The sequence below is a fragment of the Oreochromis aureus genome, linkage group 2 (assembly GCF_013358895.1).
Source record: "Oreochromis aureus strain Israel breed Guangdong linkage group 2, ZZ_aureus, whole genome shotgun sequence".
Lineage (NCBI taxonomy): Eukaryota > Metazoa > Chordata > Actinopteri > Cichliformes > Cichlidae > Oreochromis > Oreochromis aureus.
Window position 1 is genome coordinate 12,889,576 of NC_052943.1, and position 11,998 is coordinate 12,901,573.

The following is an 11,998-nucleotide window of genomic DNA, read 5'->3' on the forward strand; positions in this document are numbered from 1 at the left end:
TTTCTGATTTTTACAATAGTATCATCTGTTTTGGTTTTGATTTTTGTTAAACTAACAATATAGATATACTTTAAGTTTGTATCTGTAAATATCCCTTCTCTCTCCTTCACTCTCATACACACATTGGATCTTTTTATTAATACATACTTCAGACTCTGAGTACTAGATTGATACTTAATTGTTCCAGTCTTTTATCATTTAAGGTTACAGCCTCCTTAATGTTTAATACTGTTTGAAAATATGGCACTTATTTTTATACATTTTTAAGATGGTATGAGGAAAACTTGTATCATGCTTTGTATTTCTTTTCTTTTTTCTGTCTTTTGATGTTTGGTACAATACATTGTGATGAGCACTTAATCATATCATTACCTCCCATGTAGAAATTTAATAGTTTGTGCGCACACAGAGCAGATAACACAGTCTATCTGAATAAATAGTTATTACACTCTTATTCACTGCACATCATTATAACCCCAGTTTATAGAATTAGTACTTTATGACTCACCACACAATCTTTTCACCCTGTTTTTTTTTGTTTGTTTGTTTGTTTGTTTGTTTTTTGTAATGGTAAGTATGCTGGTAACCGTTCTTCCCACAGCCAGACTCTGGATAAAGACACCAGTCTAACTGATATCTTGTCTCTCTTGTTTTTCTCTTTCATGTTTTTTTTCCACTCATTGCTCTGCGCTGTTCCTGTTTCCTACCTCAATCCTGTTAAATCATGACTCACCAAATAAGGTAAGAAATATGTTTTATTCTTCTTGTACACTATTGCCATCAAAGACTTACATCCGTGCAAATTCTTCTGATTAAACAAGCAGGACAGAGTACTGATGCACTCACACAGGCACATCTTTTCAATCACATAAAACAACAGACTTTAAACACAAAATGGAACAATAACTTATTTTGCTGCAGTGTCCAAACACCACATAAGCAGATAATCATTCTTTGTTTGTTTGTTTTTGTTTTTTTACAAGCAACACATCTCTTTGCATACGTCACAAAACATTTACCTCCACTGATTCAATCAGGCATCCATGGATGTGGCTTTTGTGACATCTGAGCACGTGTGACGGTGTGACTGGTTTATCGCTTAAGTAGCTTATCAATAAAATATAATTTGATTGTTGACTGGGGGCAAACACTTAATCACATTAATGCGCTCATAATTTAAGATCTCACTGTAGATTAGTAAGCCGTCAGCTCCGTTATAGATTTTAAAGGCTTCAAAGTGTTTTACATTTAAATAGGATATTTGTGCAGTACCTCTCACTGCAAACAAGTTCATTTGGTTTAAGGAATGTATTAGCAGGGAAGACCAGCTGCTACAGAACTCATGCCAGAATGAAGTTGCACGGATTATGCTGTCCAGTACCAAGAACTTTAGTCACTGGATTGATACTCTGGACCATCGACCACTATATAAGTAAGAAACCATTACATCATAGTGATTAAATAAGATATTGCAATCCAAATGATGAAGTACAGCTCAAGTAATAGGACAATAACCTACTAATGATGTTAGGCAATGTCTGTCTGTTTAGAATGATCAATTATGACTAGCTTGTTTTCAGTATTCTATTACCGGAAATTAACTCAAACTTTGTTAGGAGATATCAAAATAAAGATCAATAAACTGTTCTGCCGATTCAGCGCCTGGAGTGGGTGTATTGGATTTTATTTCATGAGGTGTCCTGTTTATGTTGCATTACACAGATAGGCATGGCTTTTATCAAGCCTACCTTATAGAAGGCAGGCTTGCCCCTCTTCTGATATAGAAGAGGGTCCAAAGTAACAGAAATATGCCACAGGGTCACAAACTGTTTCCCGCCAAAAGCACTATAAAGTTGTCACAACACCTGCCTACAAATAATTAAAGGTGCTGCTTTACAGTAACAGTATTTACATGACTTAATGCTTTAAAAAGCATTCATTTGTTTATGTGGGGTCACATGAACTATCAGAGGGGCATGAATTAATAATATTCTGACATATGTCTAAATGTCAGAACAATGCACTGATCAATACAACATGTAAAGGATTTTAGTCATGATTTCTAAATATTAATCATGTTCAAGTCTTCTTTGTTGTCAAATCTGCAGTTGCTGGAATGAATAAAAACAATTCCGCAGCAAATTTGTGCATTTATTAGAAATCTAGTTAATGCAATCGTGATTAACAAAGGATAAATAAAAATAAAATGGTGTTTTAAGAGTGATTATTAAAAAATGGAAAATGGTCTCAGAAATCTGAATATACTGGGCTTTAATGGAATGTGTCTGTTCTGCAATAAGTATAAAAACATACAGTGTAATGTTTTGACAACATGACACATAATCAACAAGGAGAAATGCCTTGGAAGATTCCACAGATGTATATTATTCACATTTGGTTATTTTTACTTTTTAAAAGTGTAAAGAAATGTTCATATATGTACATCTGAAACTACTATTGAAAATGAAATATTATAGTGAACTCCAACTAAACAAAAAAAACAACAACTTTGCATTAAAAACATTTAAGTTATCAAATAAAAATAAAAACTACACTTCTGAAATAAAACTTTTATATCTTTATTGCTTAACAAACAACTGAGCAGATGTCAGTTTTTTTTCTTCTTGTTAAGTTTTTTTTTTTTTAATTTGTAATTACAGTCAGAGATGCATGTGCTTTTTTAAGACTTTGTACATCTGCATGCCAGTGAGTCAACTGCCTTCAAAAAGTGTTGTATTTTATTTGTAATAGTTGTTCTGAATAGGTTAAATCACACCTCTGTTAAATACCCTCCATATTATTATACTTCAGAAGACTAAAACTAAGAATGAAGCTACTGAAAAATAAGCTTAAATCTAACATTTTAAATCAGTAAACAGTAAACTGAAAGGAGAAACTTTGGAAACTAACGTAAAATAGATGGAATTGAAAACTTGAACGTTCTTTCATTAAGCTACAGTTAGTTAATGTAGATTCATAGTAGTAGGTATACTACTACTGTCATTAGTCTTTCACTGGCATTATTTAATGAAACCTGCAGTAATATTTCCATATTTTATATAGTGACTATATAGGAGAGTATCCAGCTTCCCATCCTGTGTGTGATGTAGAAACTGATCCATTGATCAGCATTAGATGTGTACTGTGTGCTGGACAGTGAACACATGGAATATGGGGATTTTTAAGAGTGATTTCATTTGCAGAACTTTGCTTCCAGCTGTGTAAATCACAATTTCACTTTGAATAAATTCCTTGATCCTTGCAGATTTAATTAAATAACTTTAATTTACTAGCAGCTAAATACCAACCACAATAATTTAACTTTTGTTGAACAAGAACTGGTTTCAGAATTTTTAAGTTATCTTATGTCTCCGAGCCTTGGTTTTGCCCCATGACTAAATACTATAATATTAATATAACATTTAATACTATATGTGGCCAGATATTTTTTTTAAATAAACGTCTAACCATACATTTTTTAAGCTTTTTATTTTACTGTTCTATCACCTTTTATGTTTACGTTTATTTATTTATATAGCACATTATGTAGATAATGTGTGCTGTAAACACACATTATCTACATGTGTGTTTACAGCAGTAAAATTTCATGGGTTGTGTTTGTGACGCAGTCTAGTCCTGTGTATTTTTGTGTACAGCTGAAAAAAATATCGAGTAGGCTGAGGTTTTATTTTCCAGTTCCGTCTTCAGTGGGAGCCTTGTAAGCTGGCTGTCTCTTCAGCAGCATGCAGCAGCAGCAGTTGGCCGCCTGTGTGGCGCTGTCCACACTGCTGGTGCTGAAAATAGCTCCAAAGAGCTCTCCCTCCTTCTCCTTCTCTCTCACACTGACTCTCTACATCTCCCTCTGTCGCCCACTTCTTATTAGAGAACATGACTATTTCAAATACTACAGCTTTACTCTTTCTTGTTTTTCGTATCGTACTGTAGGTATTTTTAATTGATGTGTTTGCAGTTTTTGTTAATTAATGTCGGCGTTTTGTACAATATTTAATATTGAGGGTTGTATTTTAAGCGCATAATGGCTATTTTCAGTAAAGGGATGGTGCACATAGATAGGGATGTCTATAAAAATCTCTAAAATAATTTGTGAATAGTTTTAAGTGTAGTATGAGTGTAGCATGATGCTCGCTCTCTATTAGTGTGTGTGAGAGAGAGAGGATCAGGCTGTGTTCATGTGGAGAGACAGAGAGAGAGAGAGAGCGGCTTCCTACGCCATCAACGCTCCCCTCCCCTCGCACTTGCTCTACCGACCTCCATACGGGTATTTTACGTTGGCTGCCGTCAGAATTATTTCTCTGAGGCGTGAGTTACTGTCTGCAGGCTGCACTGGCTTGCTCTGGCCACAGGAAGGCAACGAAGAGCCTTGTCTGCCACAAAAGCTAGTGCATGCAGGCAGGTACATACAGGCAAGATCATTAACAAGAATAAGATACATACAATCAATAGATTAATGCAAATCATTATATTAATAATTTTGAAGTGATCACTCACTAAGTAGCTCCGATGACGCTATACATATTCATCTGTCAGCTATTAATAATAGCATAAAAAAGATATAAATATAATCACTGGATTATGTAGAATTATATTTATAGCCCCCAAAAAACATTTTTAAGATGACTGCAGATGCTGGATATACGGTTTCATTCATAGTAACTATAACGATGTTTGATAATGTGTTTAATAATGGGAAATTCGATTATTTTTTTGTAGCTCGTGCTTTTGCGTCACTCCTTTGAAGATGTTCAGTGATGCCATGATTGGTGGAAATAGCTGTACTGCTCCCACCAATGAAATCCAGAGCTGTACAAAGAGATCTACTCCGTCTCACCGAGTAGTATCACCCTCTTAACCGTTACAATGTTCTGCACTGGAGGGGGAGGATGCATATCCAGACACAAAGCATGACTTTCACTGTTATGTTTGAGGACGCATCTACCTTGGATTATAAACCTTCTATACTTAATCGGCTGAAAAGTTGGGACTGGAGTGAAAAGATATGGGATATACTGAACGTGAAATGATGTGGAACAGATTACCGACATGGCAGGTGTTTTTGTGGTGGCATCATTTCTTTCTTTTGTGGACTACAATAGACGGACAGACTCGCTACAGCATACCAGAAGAACTGAAACAGGGCTCTGTGGTAGGAAATATAGCCAAAGATTTGGGTTTGGTTGTGTCTGAACTGCATAGGCGTAAATTGCGGTTAACCTCGGAAGCTGGTAAGCAATATTTTAGTGTGGACTTGGGGAAGGGAGAACTGGTGGTCACCGATAGAATAGATAGGGAGGAAATGTGTGGGCAAAAACCATCGTGTTTATTGCCTCTGGAACTAGTTATTGATAACCCTCTACAGCTGCACAGAGTCGAAATTGAAATACAGGACACCAATGATAATGCTCCTAGTTTTCTTACAAAAGAAAAGGTGGTAAAAATTGCAGAGCTGGTAAATCCAGGTGCGCGATTTCCTTTAGAAAGTGCGCAGGATCCCGATGTCGGCGTTAATTCTGTGCGTTCTTACATGCTAACCAAAAACGACCATTTCAAACTGACTGTTAAAACTCACAAGGACGGAAGGAAGATCCCTGAATTAGTGCTTGAAAAACCTCTTGATCGAGAAAAGATGCCTGTACATAATCTCATCCTCACCGCTGTAGATGGTGGAGATCCGGTGCGTTCAGGGACATCTGAAATTACAGTTATAGTACTTGACATCAATGACAATGCTCCCCAGTTTGAAAAACAAGTGTATGAGACTAATGTTAGTGAGAAAGCAACACCCGGGACTGAAATACTGCACGTTAAGGCCACGGATGCAGACGAAGGAGTAAATGGAGAAATCGAATATATTTTTGCAGAGCAAACATCGGATTTGGTTTTATCGTTATTTGCCATTGAATCTTCTACTGGCACTATAGTTGTCAGAGGAAATTTAGACCATGAAACAAACTCTTTACATAGATTTGATATTACTGCCAAAGACAAAGGAAATCCTCAAATGGATGGGCACTGTGGGATCGAAATTAAAATACTTGACATTAACGACAATAATCCTGAAATCATTGTTACATCTTTAACATCTCCTGTTCCAGAAGACTCTGCAGTCGGGACAGTTATTGCATTAATAAGTGCAAAAGACCCAGATTCTGGTGACAATGGCAAAGTTATGCTGACCTTATCCCCCAAATCCCCCTTTAAGTTAAACCCTTCCGTTTCTAACCATTATTCATTAGTGACAAATGGGCGACTTGACCGTGAAAAAAACGCCCAATATAGAGTTAAAATAAGTGCTTCTGACTCAGGAAACCCCGCATTAACAAGTGAAAAAATAATACTCGTTGAATTGTCAGATGTAAATGACAACCCACCAGTTTTCTCCAAGCCCTCTTATCTCATTTATGTAAAAGAAAACCATCCTCCTGGGAAAATTTTGTGCTCTGTGTCCGCAACTGATCCTGATGCCGGTGAAAACGCAAAGATCTCTTACTCCATATTGGATTCTAAAGTGCAGGACGTTTCTGTCTCGTCGTATGTTTACATTAACTCAGATAACGGCAGCATCTACAGCATGCACTCGTTTGACTATGAGAAACTGAAGGTGTTTCAGATTCAGGTTCAGGCAAAGGATCAGGGCTCTCCGTCTCTCAGCAGCAACGCCACTGTCCATGTTTTTATCCTGGACCAGAACGACAATGCCCCCGCTGTTATTTACCCCTCCTCCGCTGCAATGGGCTCCCTCTCTCATCAGAGGATGCCCCGCTCCGCGAAAGCGGGTCACCTGGTTACCAAGGTGACGGCCGTGGACGCTGACTCGGGCCATAACGCCTGGATCTCCTACAGACTGGCGGAGGCCACAGACGCCTCTCTCTTTACTGTCAATCTGTACACAGGGGAGGTGAGGACTAAACGCGCTGTGTCCGAGCAGGACGACTCCTCTCAGAGGCTTCTTATAGAGATCAAGGACGACGGGGAACCGATCCAGTCCTCCACAGTCACGGTGTCCATCATTCTGGAGGACGGCCTCCATGAGCCCATCTTAGACCTCCGACATAAAGTGGCCGAGCCCAGCAAGAAAACTGGAAGAATCACCCTTTATTTGATTCTCTCTCTGGCCTCGGTGTCCGTGCTGTCTCTGGTCACTCTCCTCATCTTAGCGGTTAAATGCATCAGGAACAGCAGGAGCAGCAGCACGTGCTGCATGAGACGGACCGACTCTGATGATTACAAGAACCCCAACAGAAATTTGCAGATTCAGCTCAACACTGATGGACCTATAAAGTACGTGGAGGTCCTGGGAGGAGACATGCTGTCTCAGAGTCAGTCCTTCAGGTCCTGTATGTCCCCGATGTCAGAGTACAGCGATTTCACTCTGATTAAACCCAGCAGCACCACAGACTTTAAGGAGGTGATCAGTGTCCTGGATGCTTCTTTACCCGACAGCACCTGGACCTTTGAGAGCCAGCAGGTGAGCATAGAATACTAAGAGAAGTGATAAATAAAAATTTGAAAGATCACTGATTGTGCTGCAGCAGAATTTAAAAAAGAGTCATATTTTACTTACAAGTTTTGAATGAGTAAAGAGCTTCTTATAAACTTATAGACTGTACTACGTAGTGTAGAACACCAACGGTGATTTTTTTTTTTTTCAGTATACTGGCAACATTAGATGTAAGCTATGAGTTCTTTTGAGCAGAATATAGATAATAAAACCGCATCCGGGCAGATAACAATTTATTTTAAGGTTTGCATATTTAAATGACACACTGTGTTTTAAATATGCAAATCTAATATTCGTGGTTAGAGTAAAGTCTTTCAATAAACCCAAAACAATGCACAAAGGCTCTTCCAAATTGTTCAGCACCGTGAAGGTGGACAGCGACGCTTACTGGAATGCATGCTCTGTTTGAAACACACATACATTTTACACCTGGCTGTAGTACAGACATGCACTTACATGGGATGGCCATTAATTACACATCTTCCACTAAATTTCGTTGACTGGATTAATTAATAATGGAATAGTAGAAAAGCAACGGTGATTTTTTTTTTTTCAATCTACTGGATATGTTAGATGTAGGCTCAGAGTTCTTTTGAGCACAAATATAGATAACAAAACGCAAGCGAGCAGAACAACATATTTTAAGGTTTCATTTTAAGGTGGCACGCTGTGATGTTTTATTCCCATCTATTATTCGTGGTTAGAGTAAAGTCTTTCAATAAACCTTGAACAGTGCACAAAGGCTCTTCCAAATAGTTCAGCACCATGAAAGTGGACAGCGACTCTTTCTGGAATGCATGCTCTGTTTAAAAAACAAGAAGGCAGTTGAATCGGATGTCTATCAAATGAATGTCTTTCTCTAAATTATTTTATGGGATTAATTAATAATGTTATTGTGGGGGGAAATGTTATTCTTATATTAAGTTTATAAGACGGGCTTTATTTTTTCATTCTTACATTCAGTCATTCATTCATTTATTCGTTCATTGACGATATCGCATGTTTGCTTTACATTCCGTAAAATCCAGTAATGCGTGATTATTGCCTGTGATCAAAGTGAATCCACGGAGAGAGAGAACAGATGCTGTGACTTTAAGAGTGTCGATCGGTTTCCTTTTTATTGGATGACAGAGGTGGATGATGCGCACCAATAGGATTCAGAACTGTACAAAGCAATCTAGTCCCTGCCCCCATTCATTCTCGGTACTCCAACACTTACAACGAAGAGAGGCAGAAGACCGAAGGAGCAATGTGCTCATATTTTATAATGTTACGGTTTTATATGTGTCCTCAATAATATGTGGGAATGGTTCTATGGGAATCATACCTGCGATGATGGATTTCAAAATTTTTCAGTGCATTATGTCAATTGGAATTAATGTTTTATAACGGACCAAGGATGACAAAGAGAAAGGGATGTCGAAACTGGAGATGGCTGGCTCTTTGGTGGCATCATTTCTTTCTCTTGTGGAGTACAATAGACGGACAAACTCGTTACAGCATCACAGAGGAGCTAAAACAGGGCTCTGTGGTAGGAAACCTTGCCAAAGATCTGGGTTTAGGATTATCTGAAATTTTTGACCGTAAGCTGCATGTCGCCTCCGAGGCTGGTGAGCAGTATTTCAGCGTGGATGCGGGGAAGGGCGAGCTCGTGGTGAATGACAGAATAGACAGAGAGGCTTTATGCGGACAAAGCGCCAACTGTGTGTTACCTCTGCAGGTTGTAATTGAAGACCCGCTGCAACTTTTTCGAGTTGAAGTCGATATTCAAGACATTAATGATAATGCACCGAGATTTCCGTCGAATGAAATTATATTGGAAATTGCAGAATCGACAGTTGTGGGGGTTCATTTTCCACTAGAAAGCGCAATAGATCCAGATGTTGGCAGTAATTCCCTGAAGTCATATACTCTTAGTAAAGACGAATGTTTTAGTATTAGAGTGAAAGAAGTTGCTGGTGGAAGGAAGGTCCCTGAATTGATTTTAGCAAAAGTTTTAGACAGAGAAAAGAAGGCTGTTCACAAGCTTCTTTTGACAGCTCTGGATGGAGGAAGCCCGGTAAGATCTGGGACTGCACAGATAACTATTAGTGTCCTTGACAATAACGATAATGTTCCCGCTTTCGAAAAAACGTCATATAAAGTATCTGTTAGTGAAAATGCCGTAGAAGGTGCGTTAATTGTACAAACAAAAGCGACAGACATGGATGATGGCCAAAACGGTGAGATTGAATACTCGTTTGGAGCACACACATCAGATGCAATGATGTCTATTTTCACTATCGATCATATATCTGGAACCATATTTCTTAAAGGAAAGTTAGATTTCGAAGCGAATGCAAATTATGAATTAGACATAAGTGCGAAAGATAAAGGCATTCCGAGAATGGAGGGGCATTGTACTGTTCATGTGGAAGTTATAGACGTCAATGACAATGCGCCAGAAATTATACTCACCTCTCATCCTAAGCCGGTGCGAGAAGACTCCCCAAATGGCACAGTAGTGGCATTAATCAGTGCAAGAGATCTTGACTCTGGTGATAATGGTAAAGTAAGATTACAGCTCCCTAAAACCTCTCAGTTTGCCCTGAAACCTTCTTTTTCCCATAATTACGCACTGGTTACCAGCGGTCCTTTAGACCGAGAAAAAGTCTCGGAATATAATATAGAAATAACAGCTACTGATTCAGGCTCTCCCCCTCTGTCCAGTAAGAAAATCATACCTGTCACTATCACTGATGTTAATGACAACGCCCCCGTATTCACTCAGAAAATCTATCATGTGTATTTAAAAGAGAATGGAGTGCCAGGCGCTATCCTGTACTCAGTATCAGCATCTGACCTGGATTTCGGTGAAAACGCAAAGGTCTCTTACTCTATACTGGACTCTAAAGTGCAGGACGTTTCTGTCTCATCGTATGTTTACATTAACTCAGATAACGGCAGCATCTACAGCATGCACTCGTTTGACTATGAGAAACTGAAGGTGTTTCAGATTCAGGTTCAGGCAAAGGATCAGGGCTCTCCGTCTCTCAGCAGCAACGCCACTGTCCATGTTTTTATCCTGGACCAGAACGACAATGCCCCCGCTGTTATTTACCCCTCCTCCGCTGCCATGGGCTCCCTCTCTCATCAGAGGATGCCTCGCTCCGCGAAAGCGGGTCACCTGGTTACCAAGGTGACAGCCGTGGACGCTGACTCGGGCCATAACGCCTGGCTCTCCTACAGACTGGCGGAAGCGACAGACGCCTCTCTCTTTACTGTCAATCTGTACACAGGGGAGGTGAGGACTAAACGCGCTGTGTCCGAGCAGGACGACTCCTCTCAGAGGCTCCTTATAGAGATCAAGGACGACGGGGAACCGATCCAGTCCTCCACAGTCACGGTGTCCATCATACTGGAGGACGGTCTCCATGAGCCCATCTTAGACCTCCGACATAAAGTGGCCGAGCCCAGCAAGAAAACTGGGAGAATCACCCTGTATTTGATTCTCTCTCTGGCCTCGGTGTCCGTGCTGTCTCTGGTCACTTTCTTCATCTTAGCGGTTAAATGCATCAGGAACAGCAGGAGCAGCAGCACGTGCTGCATGAGACGGACTGACTCTGATGATTACAAGAACCCCAACAGAAACCTGCAGATTCAGCTCAACACTGATGGACCTATAAAGTACGTGGAGGTCCTGGGAGGAGACATGCTGTCTCAGAGTCAGTCCTTCAGGTCCTGTATGTCTCCAATGTCAGAGTACAGCGATTTCACTCTGATTAAACCCAGCAGCACCACAGACTTTAAGGAGGTGATCAGTGTCCTGGATGCTTCTTTACCCGACAGCACCTGGACCTTTGAGAGCCAGCAGGTGAGGCGAAAATGAAATACTTTTTTTTCTCATAATCTTCAAAACCTCACCATTTGAAGTCTGTACCATCAAAGCAATTGAATTGATATGATGTTTTAAGTGGTTCAAAGCAAAATCTTATGCTTACACATTTGTCACGATTATATATATCATTATTTGTCATGATATATATATATATATATATATTTTGTTTCTTCACAAGACTGAAATACAAGCACATTCTTTAGACAGAGCTGTCTGAGTATTATGCACAAATTGAAACCATTCTAACTGCTAATAACTTTTAATCCTCATAGGATATTTGACATATTTCAGTATTAGAGTTGTTGAATACTCGGCGCGATTCGATTGTTTGGATGTTCGGTATAGGACAGTGACAAGCAATTGAACAGCTTCAAAAAACAGTGTAAAAAGATGTACGTTTGTTTTCAGAATACAGCAGTGGTACATATTTCAATTTAATCTAACATTTTACTGTAGTGAATATTCCATTTAATGTTATTTCTTAGGTTAAATTTTTAAACAACTTGTCAATTTAAAGTTAATGTTATTGTAGAAACTGTAATATAAATTAAATAAGATTAATTATTGTAAGAACGCGTTAAAATAAAAAGAAGAACGGTGCT

At 39.1% G+C, this 11,998-nt stretch overlaps 2 protein-coding genes and 1 pseudogene across 32 annotated transcripts in view; all 3 read left to right on the top strand.

The window, feature by feature from the left end:
* LOC116335353 (protocadherin gamma-C5-like) overlaps positions 1-11,998 on the top strand; it is a 281,881-nt gene that overhangs the window by 229,959 nt on the left and 39,924 nt on the right. The gene's annotated exons all lie outside the window — the stretch shown is intronic.
* Positions 4,978-7,504, top strand: LOC116321917 (protocadherin gamma-C5-like). The gene has a single exon (XM_031741893.2). The coding sequence runs from the start codon at positions 5,018-5,020 to the stop codon at positions 7,502-7,504; it is 2,487 nt and encodes an 828-aa protein (XP_031597753.2). The 5' UTR covers positions 4,978-5,017.
* LOC116321814 lies at positions 8,898-11,429 on the top strand (annotated as a pseudogene).

Coding starts and splice junctions, on each gene's coding strand:
- LOC116321917 (XM_031741893.2), top strand. CDS start 5,018: ATGGGATATACTGAACGTGAAATGATGTGGAACAGATTACCGACATGG.